The sequence below is a fragment of the Lissotriton vulgaris genome, chromosome 5 (assembly GCF_964263255.1).
Source record: "Lissotriton vulgaris chromosome 5, aLisVul1.2, whole genome shotgun sequence".
Classification (NCBI taxonomy): Eukaryota; Metazoa; Chordata; class Amphibia; order Caudata; family Salamandridae; genus Lissotriton; species Lissotriton vulgaris.
This window is the reverse complement of record NC_141693.1, coordinates 720,076,734-720,101,071: the sequence shown is the minus strand read 5'-3', so window position 1 is coordinate 720,101,071 and position 24,338 is coordinate 720,076,734. Positions and strand designations below refer to the sequence as shown.

General features: G+C 41.3%; 1 protein-coding gene across 1 annotated transcript in view; it reads right to left on the bottom strand.

The window, feature by feature from the left end:
- The window catches only part of LOC147711436 (hexokinase-1-like), a 2,269,016-nt gene that overhangs the window by 1,376,566 nt on the left and 868,112 nt on the right, over window positions 1–24,338 (bottom strand). Inside the window, exon 6 of the mRNA XM_086919487.1 lies at window positions 19,456–19,555. Coding sequence (XP_086775613.1) covers window positions 19,456–19,555 — 100 coding nt within the window. The remainder of the gene's footprint in view (window positions 1–19,455; window positions 19,556–24,338) is intronic.

The window sequence follows — 24,338 nt, the reverse complement described above, 5'->3', positions numbered from 1 at the left end:
TGCTGGCTGACCAAGTGCGTTCTATCTTGCACCAGGTTGGGGAAGAAGCAGTCGCCAAGCAGCTGAACCAAGCGGATGATCTGAATCCCAGTGACTGGGTAGTTGTGAAGAATCACACTCGAGAATCGTGCCTAGCACCAAGGTGGGAAAAGCCACATCAGGTTGTATTGGTTACAACAACAGCTGTAAAATGTGCAGGCTTGCCTAATTGGATTCAAGCAAGCCATACAAAAAGAGTGCCAGGACCTGACGAAGTAGATCCCCAACTAACTCGAGAAGTTGAGATTGCTGATGGTTATACAGCTAAATAATCACAATTAACAGATCCTGAAGTAGCTGAGCAAGAACAACCTAGCACTAGTCAGGATGACTGGATCCCAGTAGTGGACATACCTGAAGTGATTGTGAGAACAAGAAGTCAAACCCGATTAGAAAGACAAGACGAGACGAGAGTGAGGATGAGTCAGGAATAGAAGAACGTGCTCAGAAAAGAGAAAATACAGTTACTAAAGAACCTCAGCAGGACCAGATAAGGAAAGAACAATCTACTCAGACAGAAGATAATTAAAGCCCAATCCACAAGTCTGAGAAGGGACAGGTAGGTCGTAGAGAACTCGCCCAGGCAGAAGAAAATCAAGAAACTGAAAGACCTGAGAAGGATCAGTTAGAAAAAGAAAAACAAGTTCAGGAAGAAAAAGAAAAACAAATCAAAACAAATCTTGAACAGGGTCAGATTAGGGAAGAAGGTTGTTTATCACTTCTCTGACTTCTTCAGGTTTGATCTTTTGATTTAGTTCTGTTTTTTCTTCGTCTGTTAGTTTTTGGAGGGGGATGGCTTCTAGGTATTTACCAATATGATCTTTGGTAGGATCTATATCTTCTTTATACATTCCAGCAAAAAATTTCGAGAATTCCTGCCTTATTATATTATCTTCAAAGGTTTCTATTGATGTTTCTGCTATCTGAATGCATGGTATATTATTTCTAGATTGTTCACTTTTTGTTTTCCAGGCCAATAATTTCCCGCAACCTTCCCCATATTCATAATGTGCTAGTTTACTATTTTCCCATTTTTCTCTCACAGTATTTTCTAGGTAAATTGCTAGATTTTCTTTTAATTTTTGGTGTTTTTTCTCTAACTCTTCCTTTTCTCCTGGAGAGGCTACATTTTCTAATTGTAGTTCTGCATTCTTAATGTCTACTTCCATTTTGTTTATTTCTAATTTCTTAACTTTGGCTTTATATGCTCCTAAACTAAGTAATTTGCCCCTTATCACGGCTTTATAAGCATCCCAAGTTGTTTGTTTTGAGGTGCCTATTGCGTTCTCTTCGAAGTAATATGATGAGACATTTTCTAGTTTACTAATATATTGTTGATTAGTCAGTAAGGATCTATCTACTGTCCATCTAAAGGGAGTTGTGTCTTTAGGTAGGAGTAGAGTTAACTTTACTGCTGAATGATCGGATAAGTGTGCCGGAAGGTGTTCAATGTTGCTAACTATATTTTGTAGAGATCTATTTAGGAGAAAAAAATCTATCCTTGATTTATGTCCTAGCTTTTTATTGTGAAAGGTGAAAGGGTAAGTTTTATCTCCTTTTTGTGCCCACATGTCTTCCAAGTCCAAATCTTTTTTATATATACTTAACCAATCCCTCATCTTGGGAAGGTTTAACTGTTTGTTTGGAGGTAGTCTGTCTTTTTTTGGGTCTAATATTATATTGTAATCTCCTCCCATGATTATGGGGTTCGATGTCGATAGAAGTTCTGAATATAAATTTTGGAGAGGTGTAGGGTCGTCTAGATTTGGACCATAGTATCCTACTATGTTGAAAATGTTTCCTCCTATTCTAGTTTTCGCCATGGCCCATCTCCCTTTATTGTCTACTATTTTGCTTATGATTTTTGCCTTTAAAGATTTTTTAAAAATTATCGCTACACCTTTCACATTACAATCTTGGGTAGTGTATACACAGTTCTCTATCCAGTTTGATTTTTTTATTATTTGTTCCCATTCAGCACTAACAAGATGAGTCTCTTGTAAAATTTTATTTATTTATTTTAAAAATTTATAAAGCGCGGCGTTTACCCGTGGGTGTCTTGGCGCTGTAATTTTGCTGAAAATCCCAGAATAAGGTGGTATCTTCCTTCAAACGTATTGTTTCTGAGCGGATTATTGGTCAAATAACCAAGTTTTTACCAGTTTTCTAAACTGAAATAACGATGGTACCAGTTTTATTTCCTTTGGGAGCATGTTCCAGATTTTGGTTGCAGCATTGGTAAAACTTCTGTCACCCCATGTCACCGTCCTGGTACGAGGCAATACCAGTAGGTGACTACGTTCGGAGCGTAAGGATCTTTTTGGTGAATAGTATTGAAGTTTTCGTTTGAGAAAGGCTGGTCCAAGACCCTTGAGAGCTTTGTAGGTGAGACACAGGGTCTTGAATCTGATGCGATTTCTCACTGTTAGCCAGTGGAGATTTCTAATCGCATGCCTGGTGGACTGAAACTTAGGAATGCCAGCTAGTAGCCTTGCGGCCGCATTTTGTATAAGCTGGAGTTTGGCCACCACCCTTGCCTGGGCGTTAACAAACAGTCCATTACAGTAGTCGAGTGAAGAGAGAACTAAGGAGCTCACCACTGTTTTCCTAGCACTCTCCGGAAGATAGGGCAGGATTTTTTTTAATTATCTTAAGCTTGTAGAAAGCAGACGACGCAACCTGGTTGGCATGGTTGGAAAAATTAAGATTGTCGTCAAATATAATGCCTAAGTTCCTGACCTTTTTTACTGGTTCTGGAGGGGCTCCGAGGGGTGTCGGCCACCAAAGAGTGGACCACTGTGGTGATAAATTTCCAAAGATCACTACCTCGGTTTTCTCCGAGTTGAGACGCAGGCAGTTTTCCGACATCCATTCCTTGATGGCAAGCATGCCTTCTTGGAATCTGGCGGCAACCTCCTCACCATTGTTCTTAATAGCGATCACCAGTTGGGTGTCGTCGGCGTAGGAGGTAAGGCTCATCCGGTGGTTCTTAATCACCCTTGCTAAGTCCGACACATAGATGTTAAAGAGTGTCGGACTTAAGGATGAGCCTTGCGGGACGCCACATGGGAGGGCGAGCTGAGGGGATTGAAATGCGCCCAATGTTACTGCCTGTGTTCTATTGGACAGGAATGATGCCAGAAGCTCTTTGGCCTTTGAGCAAATGCCCATCTCCTCGACACGGTCAATCAGAACGGTATGATTGACCGTGTCGAAGGCCGCCGAGAGATCCAGTAGGACCAGTATAGCTGTCCCTCCTTGGTCCCTAATGGCTCTGATATCATCGGCGGCCTTAATGAGGGCAGTCTCCGTCCCATGAAGTTTCCGGAATCCAAACTGCGATTCATCCAGGAGACTGTTTTGCTCAATATATTCGGCTAGTTGAACATTCATTGCTCTTTCCACAATTTTAGCCAAGTAGGGTAGGCTAGCAATGGGTCTGTAGTTTTTGAGAATTGTTTTATCAAGACCAGTTTTTTTCAATAAGGGTTTCAGCAAAGTGTTTTTTAACTTATCCGGAAAGATCCCCGATTGGAACATTGCGTTACAGATGGGGGTTATGACTTTGCTCACCACATCAGTTACTGGAATAAAAATTTTAGGGGGGCAAGGATCTAAGGCTGAACCTGTTTTAACCAGTCTCATAATATCTCCTATTTCCTGTTCCGTCATATCCCTAAATTGGGAAAACGAACAGTCCAAAATGATAATCTCACTCTCTATTTCCTTTATATACTCCATTAATTTCCTCCTTCTCTTGGGAGTTCTTAACCCATTGACATTCCATGAAAGGACACTTACTATTTTCTCTTTTGTCATTTCTCTTTAAAGAGTTTATAGCGTTATAGCGATAGTCGTGTTAAGGCGTTTTTGTGTGTATTTTGTTTTTCCATCTTGACTCCAGTTTTTGATTTTTGAGGAATATTTTTTCGAATTTTTTTCCCTAGTTTGCTCCCCACCCGTGTGTTTACATTGTAGTGTTTCTGTACAACTCGTTCCCCCCCCCCTCGAGGAAGCCTCCCTTCTTCTTTTGGATGGAATTTTCCACCCGATTCGAGCTCCAGTTCACCAGTTTTCTTGCTTCACTTTTATGTTTGGAGTTCCTTCTCTTCTTTATTTTGGGTTTTTTGAGGGAGTATTTCATGTCAGATTTAGTTTGTTTTTTCTCTTTGAATCTGATCTTTTATCTGAAGTATGAGGTTTTCTACTTCTTGGGGCTCTCTAATATTATGCATTTTGTTTCGCCACATAATTCTTAAAGCTGCTGGGAATTTCATTTGCACAGTTGCTCCTAATGTTTTCAGTTCCTGCATGTGTTGTCCCAACTCCCACTGCCTATCTTGTGTGGCTTTACATATATCTGAGCGTATTCTGAAGGACCAGTTGTCTTTGTTTAATGTTCCAGTTTTTAATCCTTCACTCAAGATTTTTTCTTTTAGAGTGTAGGTCATAAAATTGACCAGAATTTTCCTTGGGTTTTTTTTTTCTTTACTCTTCCTAAAAGGATCTCTATGGACCCTCTGAATGTCCTCCATTAAGTTGCAACTTTTAGTCCATGGAAAGAATTCTTCCAAGAGAGAGACGATATAAGTTTTAATATCAGAGCCTTCCATATTTTCCGGAACATTTAGGATTCTAAGGTTATTTTTTCTTCCTTGATTTTCCAGTGATTCTAGCTTTTCTTTGATTGTTTTCTCACCGTCTTTTAATTTCCGAATTTCTTTTTGGCTCGTGATTACTTTTTTACTTAGGGACTCCACTGCCGCTTCTACTGCTGTGACTCTCTCCCCCAACATATTTAATTTTAAATCAAAAGATCAAACCTGAAGAAGTCAGAGAAGTGATAAACAACCTAAAAAGAGGAAAAGCCGCTGGTCCTGATGCCCTTCCAAACGAATTTTATATAACATTAAAAGAACACCTAATCAATAAACTAACAGACTTAATGAACAGCATATATATAGACCATGAAAAAATCCCAGATACTTGGAATGACGCGACAATTAGTATCATTTTAAAACCCGGGAAAAATCCAAAAACATGTGAGTCTTACAGACCTATATCGTTACTAAACTGCGATTATAAAATTTTTACACAAGTCATAGCAAAACGTTTAGCAAAGATTATGCCCGGACTGATTAACTTGGATCAAAAAGGTTTCGTAAAAGGGAGACAAATTCATGAAATTACTCATGAATTGTTTGCAGCAATTGACATTGCCACCTCTAAAAAACTTCCCCTCACGATAATTACCTACGACGCCGCAAAAGCGTTCGATAGGGTAAACTGGTCCTTTCTAAATGAAGCAATAGGGAAATATGACCTGGGGGAAAGTATCGCTCATTCGATAAAAGAAATTTATAAAAATCCAAGAGCCAAAATACTAGTAAACGGCAACTTAACCAATAACATAAACATACAGCGTGGTACAAGACAAGGCTGCCCACTGTCGCCGCTACTCTTTAATCTCTACATCGAACCATTGGCCACGTTGATTAGAGAGCACCCACAGATCTCCGCTTTTAATCATCAAAATTGGATAAAGAAAGTTGCATTATATGCCGATGACCTAATGGTGTTTACAACAAATTTTGAAGAGACCTATCAAGTAACAGAAGGAATAATGAGTGACTTTGGCAAAGTTTCGGGTTACTTAACAAATAAAGAAAAAACGGAAACAATGAGCTGGAATTGTACTCCAACCACACCGTATAGTAGGGACAAATTAAAATATCTGGGAATCACCCTGGTAAAAGAAGTAGAGAAAGTCCCACAACTAAACTTAACAATAATCGCTAAAGAAATGAGAAGACTCTTTAAATCATGGTCAGGATTACCATTAACTTTTCTAGGAAGATCTAACATAATAAAAATGTCTATCATCCCAAAATTCACTTACCTCTTCAACACCATACCATTGAACTTTAAAAAAGATATCATGAAGAAGATTCAAGGTGAAATTGCAAGCTTTATCTGGGCCTCCAAAGGAACGAGAATAGCTTGGAGTAAACTCAGAAGAAAGAAAGTTCAAGGAGGAATAGCCAGCCCAGATTTATTTGAATATTATAGATCCTTTCAATTCAAGAATTTTAGATCATTACTGAGGAAACATCAAGAATACCCAAGTTTTTTGCAAAGTATGACTGAGAAAGCAGACCATTTCCTGTTTAAATTCGGACATCCGAAATTTTTCAAAAAAATAAAACTGAAGATACTATGCCACGCTGCTAGACTCTGGTTCCAAATAAGAAGTACCGTAAACATACCGTATTATAGCACAAAAGCACCAATATGGGACTCTCCAGGGTTGCCAGAATGTCTAAAAGACTCCCTAACAGTGCCACTTAAAATAGCAGGAATTGAACTATGGGGACAATTACTAAAAGAAAATGAAATAATCTCATGGGATTCGATATATGATCTTACAAATGGTAAGATATCAAAATTCAAATATTACCAGCTATCAAATTGGGCAAAATCAATACAAGAGAAAAACACGGGAAACGAGACACTTGAAAATGAAATGACAAGAGCTACAGCAATAATAAAAGAAGTATCAAAGTGGTATTGGGCACTTATTGAATCAAAAGAAGAAGACTTTATAATCCCGGAAAAACTATGGAGGAAAGACATACCTGCTCAGGAGATAGATCTACAACTGGTATGGCAAGACTCAATGGGAAAATGCTGGTCCTGTGTAAAGTCAGCACCATTAAGAAGGAACCACCTGTATACAGTACACCGTGCCTATTGGACCCCAAAGAAATTGTCTAAATTTAAAGGAGTCAATGTCAAGCTATGCCCAAAGTGCGGAGAAGAGAGAGCAGACGACATACATATGTTTGAAAAATGCCCCGCAATAACAAACTATTGGGAGAAGATTGGTAAGACAGTGAACTTGATACTAGGAACCAACATAACTGTAAGTACCACTCTAATATTCTTTGGGATTTATAACAACACAGGTGCTGACAGAGACAAATTAAATAAAAAACAGGAAAGTTTACTTTTTGTATTAATACTATTAGCTCGGAGAGAAATTTGCATTAACTGGGTTAATTCGACTATCCCAAGTCATACAAACTGGTTAAACTACGCCATGAAAATTAATAACTTAGATAGAAACATGGGATATACGAAGAGAACGGATTTCTGGGAAATTTGGGAGCGATACTTCCAAAGTAATTAAAAACTTCTCAACAGGCAATGAATAATAAAGTCCAATGATTAACGCGATAATCAATAATACCAGGCAAAAATGATTTTTGCCGAGTAGCCAAACCGGCTAGCTCACATCCCACTAACCAATGGTATTGTTGGAATCGATAAAGGGTAAGTGGAGAAAATTGATGTATCAATTCAAAGAAAGGGACACTCCCCAGATAAACATTCCCGGAAAGCGATGGGGTCGTGAAGGCAAAGATCATCAGTTCTCCAGAAACCTCCTTATCTATACAATCGCAAAATGAGGATAAAAAAAAAAAAAAAATAAACAGATTAGGGAAGAAGAACACATCCAGGCAGAAACGGCTAAGGTGATATGCCTTGGACAAGGTCAGTTAGAGAGGGATTCTGAAGACGGAAATAATCAAATTGTGCCACAAATTAATGAAAATAAAAGAACTTTTGAAGAAACTGAAAGCACAGTGCAAGCTAAAACGGTTAGGAAAGGTGATAATTGGCCTAGTATTATTAAGAGAGTGAAGTACCACTTTAAAACTATTAATAAAGAACCTGACCAAGTAAATGAAATTTCCAGCCAATCAGGTTCGTCCACTGAAAAGCCAAGAAGGAGAAGTCCACGATTACAAAGACTGAATAATAAGTTCAAGGGTCCTGGAGTGGACATATGTAATCCTTGAGGATTTCGAGAATCTTGAAATAAGTGGAGATAGTGATGAAGAATTAAATGCTGAACGAATTGACGAAGAAGTGAGACCAACTTGAATAAAAGATAACTTCCCAGGTTGTATCTTGCACAAAATTCCTAAAAGAGGGGAAAAACCTTCTTCACATAAAATGGCTGACAAAAGAGCTGTTGGAAAACCGAAACGAAACTGTGTAAAGAATTGTTGTAGAATATGTATATGTAGTACATTTTAGTACTTACAATATGGTTAGTATTAACAGTAGCCATCCCCCATTTAATGGTTACGAATAAACAAAACAGCACTAATACACGTGAAAGAGTGGCTAACATTAAACAGGACAAAATAGATTTAAAAGCACCAGATGAGTTAGATTTACATCACACTGTGAATACAAATGAAACAGATTTAAATGTTTTTTGCAAATGTATTAGTGCACTATGTAGAAACCATGGAAGTTAGCGATTGTTATGTGTGTATGAAATTGCCAACATCAGCAGCAGAAGGTGTAACATATCATTTACTGTTGACATGATATTTCATGTAGTGTCTTAGCTAGTTTATTTTATCAAACTGGAAAATTACAATATTATTATTCTAACATAGATGTGATTTTTTTTAAGTTCCTTAGTAGTAGTCTTTCTGAAGTCCTTAGTAGTAGAAATTCACAATTCATGGGTGAATATTTTCTTAGTAGTAGTCTTCCTGAAGTCCTTAGTAGTAGAAATTCACAATTCATGGGTGAATATTTTCTAACAATGAAAACAATAGATATAGCTGAAGCACATAAGTATAGTTTAACATGTACGTTACATGAAGAAGAATATATATTTTTGAGCTTAGTTGAGAAAGGGAGACAGGATTTCCAAAGAACGGCCTCTGAACCGAAACCTCAGATAATAAATGGGCTGAGAAAGAAGAATTAATTGCAACTGACAAGACTAATGATGCTATGTCCTTGGACCTTGAGAAGAAAGGGAAAATCTGTCTCCATAGATTAAAAACAGAGTATAACCATATATTTATAGGTTCCAGTGAATGTGAACACAATTTCTTAGTAATTGGGGGATAGGGACTAAAAGGGGGTACAGATCCAGTATTTCCTGGAATGTATTATGTGTGTGGAGACAAAGCTTATTTTAAGCTGACTGATAATTGGTACAGGAGTTGCTATTTCGGAATAGTAGTCCCTAAGTAAATGATGTAAAAAGAAAAACTGGCATCAATGAAGATAATAACAGACTAACGCAATAAAAGGGCTTGTTTTTCAGAAATAGTAGGCGATATATTTAGTGCCTTGATACCTTCAATGGGAGTTATTTCGAGTTGTTCAGTTTTCAACTAACACTACTGGAGGATTTTTATTAATCAATACCAAATTGGTTGTGGTCAGATCTATGGTTTTGCAAAATTGACTTGCTCTTGATATATTATTGGCTAAAGAGGGCGGAGTCTGTAAAATGTTGAGAGCGCAACATTGTTGCACATACATTCTAGACAAAAGTGTTGAAATTGAAGGCTATATCAAAAATATCACAAATATGGTAGAGGATTTAAAACCACTGGAAGTTGACAGTGTATGGAAGAAACTAACAAATAGTCTTACCACCATAGGTAGTTGGTTTTCCAACCTAGATAAAAGCGTTGTAGGTCAAATAATAATGCAAATAATGGGAATAACGTTATTAGTTTTAGCAATAATGTTTTGGTGCAAATGTTGCAGGAAAAGAAAGTGGTATGAAGTGAAGAAAAAGGGAAGAAGAGAAAATATGATGAAATTCAGCTCAAGTAAATAAGAGGAGATATTTACAAAAGAATGAAAGGGTTACAATGTAAGAAAGAAAAGGAAAAACTGAAAGAGTTGATGACAAAATTGAAATGGAAATCTGCTAAAGTTGGCATCTGATTTAGTGATTGAAATCAGTGATGGCATAAAATACCATCAGAGAGGGGATTGATGGAGCAAGGTTTCGTATGAAAGAAACTTGCTGGGATGCAATCCACTCCATTAACGTGTAATACTGCAACCAACATGTTCATAAATACTAATAATGCAGTACATTTCTCTATACTGAATCTAGAGGAAACTTGTCTAGGGGTATTACTAATAAATAACCTGAGTGTCTTAAAATGGCTGCCGAAAACGCGGGAATCTTCTGCACATGCAATAAACTGCATCTACGTAGTATGACGCCTTTTACTTTTGGTGGGAAACCTTTGCAGCTGCGCAGTAGCTATTAAAATGGCCGTTTGAAACTCACATGTTAATGCACATCCTATGCTTAAGCTATTCCACCTGATTTATGCACAAGCGCATCCCACCCGTCCGGAACATGATGAATCAAGTTGAAACTCAGCCAAGGTCGCTCTAGCAAAAAAGAGCTTGGGAACCTCACCTCTCGAAAGAAGTCAAAATACGGGTGGGAATGAAGCGTGGGAAAGTAAATTAAGGGGCAGAAATATTGAACAATGTACTAAAGAAAAGTATTACATTAGTATGGAGTGATGACCTATCCTCATCTCCTTGTCCAATCAGAAGTAGGGGTTTTCACGAATATTGAAACATTGGGGGGTGGTACATACACATAGACTAGTACAACTAACGTAGGCTTAGTAAGTTACATGTCACAGACCCATGACCACCGCAGATGAAGGCGGATGCCACAGAGATCAGAGACGCTGTCTTACAGTCTGAGCACTCTGATAAGAGACCCAAGAGAGAAGAGACGGAGATACTGCCAGAGAAGAATCCGATCAACTAGAGGAGAAAGCGGAAGAAGATCGAGGGGCACAACCAAGGAAGGGGAAGAAATGAAGAGACTAGTGCCAGAGAGGGGTGCGACGCTGGCGTGCATCTAGAGAAAGTCACCTATCCTGACCTGAACCTGTCCTGATACTTGGGCTCCTGTCTGACCAAGGGGTCCCTATCAAACTCCGTGGCCAGGGGTTGGTCCTCACACCATTCTAGGTAAATATAATTCTGTGTAGTATGTCATTGTACTGCTTTCTGTTTCTACCCTCTCCAGGTTCTGTCATTATTAACCAAGTCATATTATTCTATTCCTAAAGAATCTGTGTGTATGACATGTATTTGTATTTGACTCACAAAATTATTTAGACAAAACTTTTAAATCTCTCTCGAGACCGTGGGCATTTTAAAGAATAAAGTTAATGTCATTCTACCAATTCTACTAACTACCTGATCAATTGACCCGAGGAAATTAAAACCCATGGTGAAAGGGTTGGTAAGAATTGGTAAAAGGAAAATTCATCATGCAGGAGTAACAAATTTGACTCCAGCAGTAATTACTGGTTTATGTATGAATGTTTGTGGGCCCAGGTGAGTATGATAGTTTATGAGTAAACCAAACTGGTAAGCTCCACTGGATCAGTAGTAAGCGTCATGCTCAGGGCTGTCTCCTCCCTCCACTTGCGGAGCGGGTAAAGGTGACTTTGTGTATGGAGATAGTGATCAACTTAAAGGCATGGGGCTTGTGGCCCTTTGTTCTGTTGCCACTTTTTTGGTAATGGCTGTAGAACATCCAAGTCCTGACCTTGTCTCTTTGAAGTTTCTTTATGATGCCACTTCTGCATGAATTCATGAAGGCCTTCAAAAACATTGCCTCCTCCTTCTTGCAGTATTAGTCATTAATGGGTCTTGGCTTATTTCTCTGGCACTGTTGTCATTGCAGAGGAAGGAGTCTTTCTTTTTGGTGTTGTCGGAGCCAAGGTTTTCTTCGGCGTCTAAGAGTGACCATGGCCTTTTGTCCATGTCGGGGGTCGAGCAGTGTTTCATTTCCATATGGTTCGACACCAACCGTTTATTTGGCTCCGACTGCTTGTCCGGCGCTGTAGCATGACACAGGTGTCTTGTAGGCCTGGGTGTGTGTCCCAAGGTCAATGGGTGTTTTAGCAGTGATGTCAACCTGATGTTGGCTTCATGTTTCTCTTTAGGCTTGTGGCCCGATTCGGATAGAGAACATTCTTGTCCTTTCTCTGCTCCAAGGCTCGCTCTCAGTGTTGACCAGAGCCCGGTTGCTGTTGAGGTGCACCGTGGCATTGAGGGGGAGGTTTATGTAGGATCTTATTTAAACGGGGTTGGTCAGTTGTACTTACAGCCCTCGGTGTCTTCATTTTGGGCCTTGACCCAGGCAGTAGAGCTTGGTGCATAGAATCCTCTACTGGCACATCCGGTTACTCTCTTCCACTTGGCTCATCGGAGGCAACACAGTGAGGGATGGCAACAACCTGTCTCTGGCTGTTACATCGGCATCTACGTCACCCTCGAGGGATGAAGCTGGTGGGCTTCTTCTGGGGAGAACTCGGACTCCACTACCATCTCCATGTTATGAGCCAGTCTATGACTTGCTTGCTTCTCAGGGTCTTTTTATTTGTTAATAAGTTGCACGCGGCTCAGTCCTGTTTTTCGTGCTCCAGTGAAAGACACAGGTTGCAGACATCATGGGTGCTGGAGTAGGCGTGTTTCGCCTGCACTGAGTATTTTAGAAACACAAGGGAGACCCAGAGGGTAGCTAAGAACCATGGGTATAACTATGTTATGAAAACAGAGGTTCCTAGCTTATTTGGAATCACCACAATGCAGTATAGAACACAATAGGCTGCTATACGTGAAAAAACTCCTTGCCCAGCCGGACAAGGATTTTATTTCTGAAACAATGTCAAATATGATTACATTATACTTTTACAAAAATAGAATGGAACAAGCCTGTGCTGTACTAAAGGAAAAGGAAAAATTATAGAGCAGAGTGAAAGGGGTGTTTTTCAGGCAAGAGAAAGGAGCAAAACAGGGCACTGTAAGTAAACTGGAGAATAGTGACAGTGTCGCCTGGAATGGACCATACACAATTACAATTACAATCTGCTGTATGTATGCCCACTCATTGGTGTCGACGGACGTTTCGATCCCTATTGCTCAATTACATTAGTGGGATCATCATCAGGACTTAAAGTTAGATTTGCCTGAATGTAACAAAGCCTGTTGGAAAAATCAAAGAAAGTAAGACGACTTTTTAAAGATTAAAAAATGTCGGAGGGCGGTCATCACATGTCGCACATCTTTGTAACAGAATCCGGAATCGCAGTGTGTGCATTGTGCGGAGTGAGAGTGCTCATTTTAAAATCTATGTACAATTTTGATATAAACAGTAGACCTCGGAATCGCAGTGACATTGGTGCGATTGCAGTGACATTGGTGCAACTGGCGCTAAGGATTGTGCGAGAACGAGTGAGTAACTTGGATCGTGCAGAATGCGTGGATAAGTGCTGCTCAAGGCTCAGTGAATTGGTGGTTGAGCTGAGCTCTGTGCAATTACCTATGAGTTTTTCGGGGATTATCTAAAGTAGGAAGTTAAACTAGACATACCTCTGATTGAGAGGTTTTGGAGTTTTCACAAGAGAACAACCGGATTGAAAGTTCTCGGGGTATTTCAGCACGTGCGCCGATAGCGCTAGAAATATTCTCATCTGTTTAGTCGGGCTGTGGGGGCAATGAGAGTTGGGGAGTGTGAATCCACTGAAAAACGGGAGTTTGCACGTGGGAAAGGATTTCAGGGGTGCATACCCGTTAGATGCTATGATTTGCATTTCTGTCGAAATCCATTGGGGATATGGAGGAAAGGTATCCTGTTTCTTTCTTTCAGATACGCCTGGTTTGGCGGGCTAGAAAGAAATAATTAAGGGATTAGAGGCTCCACTGGGTGGGTCAGATAGATAAACCTTTTACCATGAGTGTTCTCAGCCTACCTTAATGGTTCAAGGAAGAATATATATCAAGATGCTAGAGCAGGGCTCAATGGCCTTCCACTCGTTTCAAGATCGATGTTGGAATGGGATGCTGAAAATAAAATTATATTTCAATGAGCGTCTTATGTCCGATCTATAATTTAAAAGGGATTGTGGTAACTGGTCATGAGTCCAGTTCAGAGCTTCTTACCAAGTCGGATTGGAGTTTGCGTGTGGACAGGATACTCGGTCTCGATGCCGGTTCCTAGTGGGGAGTGTGGGATTGCTATTTGTGGTCTGGCTTTCCGGTCACGTGCTGGTGACTCCGAGCACCATCTTGGAGCAGTATACTAGTTGGAGTTTAACTAGGATTACGCCACACGCAAGCTCCAATCCGACTTGGTAAGTAGCTCTGAACTGGACTCATGACCAGTTACCACAATCCCTTTTAAATTATAGATCGGACATAAGACGCTCATTGAAATATAATTTTATTTTCAGCATCCCATTCCGACATCGATCTTGAAAGGAGTGGAAGGCCATTGAGCCCTGCTCTAGCATCTTGATATATATTCTTCCTTGAACCATTAAGGTAGGCTGAGAACACTCATGGTAAAAGGTTTATCTATCTGACCCACCCAGTGGAGCCACTAATCCCTTAATTATTTCTTTCTAGCCCGCCAAACCAGGCGTATCTGAAAGAAAGAAACAGGATACCTTTCCTCCATATCCCCAATGGATTTCGACAGAAATGCAAATCATAGCATCTAACGGGTATGCACCCCTGAAATCCTTTGCCACGTCCAAACTCCCGTTTTTCAGTGGATTCACACTCACCAACTCTCATTGCCCCCACAGCCCGACTAAACAGATGAGAATATTTCTAGCGCTATCGGCGCACGTGCTGATATACCCTGAGAACTTCCAATCCGGTTGTTCTCTTGTGAAAACTCCAAAACCTCTCAATCAGAGGTATGTCTAGTTTAACTTTCTACTTTAAATAATCCCCGAAAAACTCATAGGTAATTGCACAGAGCTCAGCTCAACCACCAATTCACTGAGCCTTGAGCAGCACTTATCCACGCATTCTGCACGATCCAAGTTACTCACTCGTTCTCGCACAATCCTTAGCGCCAGTTGCACCAATGTCACTGCAATCGCACCAATGTCACTGCGATTCCGAGGTCTACTGTTTATATCAAAATTGTACATAGATTTTAAAATGAGCACTCTCACTCCGCACAATGCACACACTGCGATTCCGGATTCTGTTACAAAGATGTGCGACATGTGATGACCGCCCTCCGACATTTTTTAATCTTTAAAAGTCGTCTTACTTTCTTTGTTTTTTCCATCAGGCTTTGTTACATTCAGGCAAATCTAACTTTAAGTCCTGATGATGATCCCACTAATGTAATTGAGCAATAGGGATCGAAACGTCCGTCGACACCAATGAGTGGGCATACATACAGCAGATTGTAATTGTAATTGTGTATGGTCCATTCCAGGCGACACTGTCACTATTCTCCAGTTTACTTACAGTGCCCTGTTTTGCTCCTTTCTCTTGCCTGAAAAACACCCCTTTCACTCTGCTCTATAATTTTTCCTTTTCCTTTAGTACAGCACAGGCTTGTGCCATTCTATTTTTGTAAAAGTATAATGTAATCATATTTGACATTGTTTCAGAAATAAAATCCTTGTCCGGCTGGGCAAGGAGTTTTTTCACGTATAGCAGCCTATTGTGTTCTATACTGCATTGTGATGATTCCAAATAAGCTAGGAACCTCTGTTTTCATAATGTCGCCTGCACTGAGGGCACTTTCTAAAAAGACTGTCTTTTTAAGCCTCCATTACTCGGAGACGAACATCCTCAACAGGATTGTGGAGGGCGAAGTCAATGTTGGCTGAATCTGTCTTTCTGATTGAGTCCTACACGGTTCCAACGGTCGCAAGAGCTGTGTGCATGTTTTTGTGGTTGATTCTCAATATGTTGTAGCCATTAGGCATTCATAGGCCACATGAGCATCACAACTTTACAGAGCTCTAAAGCAGCCTGTCCAAGCCTGACGGTGGAAAAAACATAATCTAACAGAGGAGCTGTTGAACATTCTGATTACGTCGAGTAGGAGATACAACACTGACCATAAAAGACTTTCTTGAGAAAAATAAATTGCAGAGTCTAAGCCAAACACGAGATGGCAGGAGTGCACATTGCATGAGTATCAGCAGCCAACACATGCTATAAATATATCTTTATTTCTCCTCGTTGTTTCCTCTTTGCATGCAGCACACTTAAAAAGAGGAAAAAGCCTCAGAGGATTCCTGCACAAAACAATCCTGCTTGCAACGCAAGCACCCATGCACCATGGCGCAAGTGTGCCTGCATTAGGGCTAGGTAGAAAATTGGGCACCAGCACAGGCTGAGAGCAGGATTGTTATATATGTTGGTAAATATGGAGCTTTCCAGCCCTCTCCCTTTCACACAGCGCAGCCCATATGTTCCCCTTTTGTGCTACTTGAAAGAATTATAAATCTATCCTTTGTATTTAACAGGTCTGTAGGGCATAACTCTGGTATCACAACACGTTTGATAAAATGACGCTGTCACCGTGCTTATAACTGCATCCCTGTGTACAATTACAATTCACATACAGACACAGTGGTGGGATATCGATATCTTCCCCAGCTACTTATAGGTTTGGAGTTCCTGCATTGCCAGAAACTGGGAGAGGGTTTTAGGCAGTTCTTACTTTTATTCATTCTGCTCCTCCTGCCATGTCTGGCTGCACTCTGGCAGCACATGAATTTGGCCTGCTAGTTCTGATTTGAACCACCACATGTACACCCTGCTGCCATGGAGGAGTGAAGACCCCTCAAACAGAAGCGGCTCCAGCAGAGGAAAGCATGGTAAATGAAACATTTTTTCACTGTTGCTATGTGAATGTTTAAGAGTGTGAGTGAATGTGTGTAACTGTGGGAGTGAGTGTGTATCTGTGTCTGTAAGAGTAGTTGTATGTGTGAGTACCTGGGAGGGGGGGAGAGAGAGAGAGAGAGAGAGCTAGCAAGAGGGAGAGACTGAGAGAAAGAGAGTAAAGAGTGTGTGTGTGTTACACCTGCAAGTGTGCAGCTAGCCCTGACATACTGGAGGTAATTCTGGGCATATGGTGTAGGACACCAACTGCATATGTGAAGGGCGGGGAGGGTTAGCTGGGAAAAATGCTGACCATGGCATACTGCAGGTAATGTTTAAAATATGGGGCACACATTTTATTTGGGAGACTTCAGCATATTGAAGGGATTTCTGCCCATGGAATACAGGAAGCAATATTTGACACAGAGACAGAGTTTGGATATGGAGTAGACCAAAACAAAACTACATTCCACCACATTCAAATATCACCACTCATCTAGATGAAGAGGGGCAAGGTGATATGATAGGGATAAAATTTAAATATAGCTATCAGCTGTGCAGAAATTCCAATGATATTGTTAAATACAAAGGTGGGCATCAACCAAAAAAAATGAAGAACCCAAATTTTTTAAATTCTAAAACAAATTTCAACGATGGAATCTCCTGATGGCACATGGTGCACACAAGTCTTCTTACCCCTGTTTGCTAGGTGCATATCAGTGCATTGCTTAGGATTGAAAGATGGCAATGCCAGCAACGCAGAGGAAGCCAAAATCATCTGTGTACGTACAAATGAAAATGTCTTCATAAATGACCAGAAATTGTGCAGTAACCTAACAATTATGCGAGCGCAAATATTTTTTCAAAAATGCAAATGCTAAAACAATTCACTACCAATCACCAAATATACAACGTTGTGGCACGGGTGTCAGGGACTGTCCGGGACTATGTGGGGAACACAGTCAGGGACTTGGACAAGGACTGGGAACTGGGTAGAAGACGTACACAGAAAGGAGGAGTACAGTGCTGCCCAGGATCATACAGGGAGTCAGAGGAGAAAGAGGGATCCAAAGGGGAAGCCTGTACAAGTGAACAAGATGGGTAAGACTCAGAAAGAAAGGGCACTCACACGGCAATTTAGCATTCAGACTAACTACACCCAGGATGGACGTGCAAGACATATATATAATACAACATTAACAATAAAGGGGGGTGTGGGGTAAAGCTCAGGAGCTCCACATGGTAAGACTGAAGCTCAGTAAGTTTCTTACCCGCAATTGCTGTTACAGATACTGACTGCAAATACCCACATGTAGGATATGCATTCAAAGGCAGGGTCTGTGGAGCTTATACCTCTAGTGATGTTATAAATGTAACTCAAAGACAAAACTCAGTGAACAAGAAACACCACCTAGGTAGTCAGCTGAGCCCACGGATCCTGGCGATCAAACAGGAACGCGCAAGGCAGTAACAGCAAAGGGGTAGAACTAAACACAAGCACAATAGACAAGGAGCTAGCAAGGAGGAGTGCTTAACAGGAAAGGAAAGAAATGACAGGGCACACTTGGCAGAAAGCAGGTAACAAACATACAAGGTAACAGAAGTAAGACAGCAGAATAGAAAGGCAGCAGACTAGAACTGGAGCCAAGGAAATGGGAAGCAAGGCAGGGACTGGAAACAGATATACAGAAGGGGAGGCTACAAGGGTATACTAGAATGGTGCAGGTTAAGGAATCAAGAAAACAAAGTAGCAGAGAAGGCAGTGCTGGGGCAGGCACAAGAAGTGAGCTAAGGCTCAGGAGTCAAAGCAGCACTGCAAACAGTGCTGGTTCGGGAACAGGAAAATTACTAGAGCTTAGGAGTCAAGGTAGCACTGCAGGCAATACTGGTTCAAGGAAACAGGCCATAGCTACAGCTCAGGAAACAAGGAGTCAAGAGAGCACTGCAAGCAGTGCAAATCAGGAACAAGAAATAGATAAGCCCAGGAAAAAGAATAACTATAGCGCAGGAACTCGGGAAACAAGGTAGCACTGCAGGCAGTGCTAATTCAGGTACAGGGAATAGCTATAGCTCAGAAACTCAGGAAACAAGGTAGCACTGCTAATTCAGGAGAAGGGAAACTGCTGCAGTTCAGGAACAAGGAAATAATAAGGCTATGGGGTCAGGGTAGCACTGCAGGCAGTGCTAATTCAGGAACAGGAAAAACAGCAGCAGGTCAGGAACAAGGCATAATTAAAGCTCAGGAAACACTGGAAACAAGAATAGCAAAAGCTCAGGGAACTCTGGAACTAAGGATTGGTCTCACCGGTAAACAGCTACAATGACCAACCTTTGCCTGAACGGAGCTGGGGCTTAAAAGAGCTCATAGTAATCACATGCAGCTGGTGTGAGCAGGCTAGCAGCAGCCTGCCACAGGTGAGCTGAATTCCTCCACCCATCCTTGGCCTGCAGGGGTGGAGACAAAGCAGTGAGCAGGGAATTCTGGGTAATGGAGTTTCAGGCATGAGTAGGCTGGCTTTAAGTCTAAGCAGGCTGGCTTTCACAAAACCCGGCATGGATTGGGAATGGATGTCAATTCCCAAATAGTGTCCAAATGGCTGGAAGTTAAGATATGCATGCAGGGGAGTGTCAGCAAGCATATTAGAACACTGGAGAGTCCCACAGTTCAGCCCCCTGGTGGTGGACACGAGAACATAGGGAGCGAATTGTGACGGGCTCCATTTACTGCAAAAGTGGTCAAAATAAGTATATTTGTAAAGGCCAATGTGTGTGAAATTTTCTATCGTGTTCAGCAATTTGCAGTGATATTTAGGTTCACATCTGATAACAGTAATACAATGCAACATTTAATTTCTTCGCAGTAGTTGGAAAATGCTGAAAAAATTTATATCATACCTATAATAATGCCAACTTCACAGCGCTGATCATCAAATCCACAGGTCATCATTGTACCCACTGTATCGTTTACAACAGCCATAATATCTGCATCATAGTCCTGACAAAGGAAATATATAACATCATTTTATGTTCCGATTATCACTCAGCAATATATACATATCCTATGATAACTTTTAAATACATGAATAAATCAGTACACGTTTGATGTAAATCGCTCTCAGGACATTGGGACCAAGTTGATAGTGTGTCAAATGAATTGTGTTAAACTGCACACCAGTGATGTTACAATGATGCACAAACCAACATTGTATAGTACATAAATTAGAACTACAGTACTACTTCTTACTACAAAATGCAGTTCAGTAATCTGCAGGGGGAGATATCCACCTTTCCTATTTTTTTTGCAAAGAGAACTCTGCTTATGTGGCAGAGATCTCTGCACACGTATGCATACTATTTCGTAGTAAATGTGGGAGGAATCAGGGGAGTGGTGGGAAAACGGTTAATAATTACTCAAAAGTGGGTGGGTTTAAGAGATAATTAACAAGATGAAAATTAACAAGATGGTCATGGCATGATATAACACACTCCTACGAGTATGGGTCTGATGCAGATTCAGGTGGCAGAAAGTGGTCACAAATTACCGCTCTATATTTTTCAACCAGTTTTTTATTTTGCTAACTGAAATATGTACTAATAGGGCACTTTGCAAAATAGTATAAATCAAACTATAGAAAAAAAAGTGTTTTAGGGAAAAGTTTAAAGACCAATAAGGAATAAAATCCCCACTCTGAACTATTACAAACACAAGAAAAACAGTAGGGCTTACAGAATGAACACTAACAAAAATAGTAAAGAGGTGGCCCTTACTTGTTAGGGGAGTCCTATTAAAGAGGACGGAATCCCATCACCCACCAAGGTGGCATGCTTCATCATCTGGGATCTCCTCCTGGTTGCAACCCCTAGTGCAACCAAGAGCTACAACCTTCTCTGAGGGAGAAGGGAGCTTGCAGATGTTTTTAGATAGTCTAAGATGGAATCGACTGGTGTTCCAAGTCGTCCTGAACCCTGCCTTCGTGGTGTTCCTTCCCTGTGTCCTCCGTTTATGGTAGTAGGGTGGAGACAGCCTCGCCTTCCGATTCCAGCACCGTCTTGACTGCGTCCTCAATTCCTGCCAGAAGCGTCGAACCCGGAGGCAGAAAGTGGTTTCGGCCCCTGGTTTGGTGCACTTGATTCGGTGAAGCTCTGGAGTGCAGGGTCAGAGCCATCCTGCACGGAAGAACACTCTCACCATCCTGAATCCTCACATAGCATATCCAGACCGAGGATATTACATATCAGTTTCCCGGTCTTACGACCTACTTACATCAGCGCCTCTGACAGTTATCCTCGTGGCTAGAGCAACTGACATCATCTACCCTCACGCTGGGGCTCCGGTGCTGGGAGGGTAGACACATGCAGAGACGTGTGTGTGCTGCGAGGACGCCCGAGAAGCCCTTGTCACAGCAGGACTTACTTGTTCACTGCCATCAGTCCGGGGGGGGCTGCAATGCTCGTTTGGACTGCCTCAACAGCACCCATCACCGCGTCCTGCCTGTGTGTTGCCGCTTCTGCAGAGGGGACTACAATTCCCATAGTCCCTCTTGCCACGCCTACCATCGCATCAGTGCAGCAGCGCGAGGAGGTGCCATAAAACACTTGTGGCCCATGGCGCCCGTCTTAGCCAGGAAGAGGCAGGGCTGGGCCCCCCCCCCCTTCTGGCTTCTTTGGTAGTGCCTTTGATTACATCAGCCCTGCTAACTACTCTGACTACATCAGAAGCTGGTCCATCTTAAGGTACTGTTGCATGTTATTCTGTGGGCCCTAAATTCGCCTGCTTTGGACTTTTGGCCTTCAAAAGCATTCTGCTTCCCTAGCCTACTAGTTTTATTCTTGTGTTTTTTTTTGTTTTTTTTTACCTTTAGGCCTTGTGTGCAGAGTGGGTTTGGGTTATCACTTGCCTGAATACTGATTATTTTGTACTAGTATTAAGATTGACATAGGGCAATGGGGAAGCGGAAGGCTCTGGAAAAGAGTGGGGAGGGAACTGAGGGAGGGCCTAAGCGCAATATTAGGAAAAAGGCAAAAAAGGCGCGGAAGGTTATCGCTAATAATTGTGTAATGGACCGGATAGACACACTGATTAGTGAGTGCGAGGATATCCTTTAATCAGCCTCCCTTAAACCTGTAAATATTAATCTCAAACCGCACCAGAAAGAGAAGATTCAGGCAAACTGTGTACAGTTAGCTATCCCAGACATGTTCTGCAAAGCTAGTAAGAGCCAGTTACCTAATTCAACTAGCGAGATTCAGGCTGAAAATGCTCCTCTTGAAAGTGGTACTGACTAGGGGGGTGATTTGGCATCTGCAAATATAGATCATGATGTTCACATTGATCCTATTGTCATCTGCACTAACAGGTTCCAACCACTCGGTGACGTACAAATACTAAACAGGGTAAAGGAAAAGGCACCGAAATGCGTACAAGCCCAAACGCAAACTGATAGCCTTCCTTGTGAGTGTAACCCCTTTGCCGGCTTGCAAGAGCAGTCCCTAGAAAAACTAAAACTGGAAGTTTCCACACTGAGAGATGAAGTACAGTTGATAAAGGGCTATCTAAACAAGATACTTAGATTGGTGAGATCAATAGGTATACACCTGTTACAACGCAACTTTTACAACTACCTACTATTACAACGCAACTTTTACAACGCATACCATTACAACGCATTGCGCTGGGGGGCGCTCTAGGATAGGGAATAAGTATAATTTACTATCCAACACCTTCCCTAGTGTCCACGGGGACTGGAGTTAGAATAGTAAATTATACTTACCACTATCCAGCACCTCAAAGCGCTATGCGTTGTAATGGTATGCGTTGTAATGGTCGCGTTGTAAAAGTAGGTCGTTGTAATGGTATGCGTTGTAACATGGTACATCCAGATCAATAACATCAGGGGCAGTTCAGCAAGAGCGAAAGCAGCCCAACCTACAGGTTGGTAAGAAGTTAGAACCCCCCTTAGGACCTTTATTTAAAGCTCCATTGGCCCATCGGACAAGCCCCAGTCTCCGATACAGTGAAGTTGTAGGAGCCCCAAGATGTAATGGAAAAAATTATTTAGATAAAAGATGCCCTATTGGCTTGAAAGATCATCCAGCAAGGTATGCACCCTCAAATGTAGTGGCCATTCAACCTGGCCAACGTAGAAAAATAAAGGATGTCCCCTAACTATCCAATTCGGGACAGGGGGAAATACGAACAAGTAACAATGTCCCTAGTTTACAGTTTATACAAGAACAAGGGGATATTGCGGTTGTCGATAGCTCATAGTACACCATACAATAAAGCTAACAATTTTAAAAGAAAAATTAATATAAATGCACAACATAAAATCACAAAGAAAGATACTTTTTTAAAAAGGAGAATATATATCATTTATTCCAAATATCACAATTCCATCTTCATATCTTCATATATAGCACAGTCATAAATAAAAACATTGGAATCACAAAAAATGTCATACAATCATTAAAATCACAAAGAGAAAAGTTGTCGACGCAGCTTTTCGGTTTATACTTTAAACACCTTTATCAGGATCAATATTCTCAATATCAAGTGCAGAATGGGCAAAAAGGAGGATGTCCTATCTTTCTCAAGTGACATCTACTATGCATATGAGTAAGAATAAATAAATCTTCTTATCTGGATGGCTCCCGTTCATATTCAGTTAAAAACACGTTGTACAAAATGATTCCATTTCAGAATGCTAGGCCTCGTAAACTCTTGCGACTTGGTTAATATAGTCTTGTCAACAAGCATGAACATCAGGGGATATCCTCCTGTGGGCAGTCTCTTGGTATGAACACTTCAAATGTCCAAAAACGGCCTCTCGTTTCCGTGTGCCCGGATGACCAGGAGAACTCCAGAATACAGTTTAGGGGCTCTCTTATTGGATATGATTTTGAGTTCTGTCAGGAACTCAGGAGTTTGCAGGGCTCCTCAAGCCTAGAGACCAACGATTGACTAATTACCATACACCTGCTGGGGGCTCACAAAGGCGCACCTATTGTTTTCCCTGGGGAAGGACCCAAGGAGAGCCTATCAACTACTACTCATAATCTGGCTCTGACACAAGGAGATGATGGGGGGATAAGTTTAGCTGATATACCAACTACGAAACACCCCATGCCCCAGACTTCTGTTCCTACTTACCCTGTAAGTAACATCTTGAGGGGGGGACTTAGAAATTTGAATTGCAGCAGGGGCACATATCCACAAGGCACTACGCTGATGGCTGGGAATCGACCTATAGTATGTAACTTCCCGAGTTTAAATATTGCAGGCCTTAAGTCAAAGTTACGCTCATCAGAATGGAATACCTTTGTAAATAAACACAACATTTGTGCTTTTCAAGAGACCTGGGCGGAAACACTCCTGTTCTGTGATGGGTATTTGAACTTCTCCATAGCAGCTGAAAGGAGTGAGAAGGGTAGGCCCTCAGGGGGGCTAACGATTTGGGTTCGTCAAGAGCTTGAAGTTAATATCCAGGTTCTGCCAACTCAGAGTAAGGATATTCAAGCAATCAAACTAATCACCAATGATCACCAATCAATCGTGTTGTTTAACATCTATGTCAGGGGCACAAGGGACAAAAGATCAGGAGTTCTAGCGGCTCTTGGGAAGCTTCTTGACACTCTACCTGACGTTTCTAAGGTAATAATAATGGGCGATTTTAATACATCGTTTGTACCCCTTACCAAAGAAGATGGCCACTGGATTGAGGTTGATGATAGTAAATGGGGGGTCCCACCACTGGAGTTGCAGCCTATTAGAAAGTGGA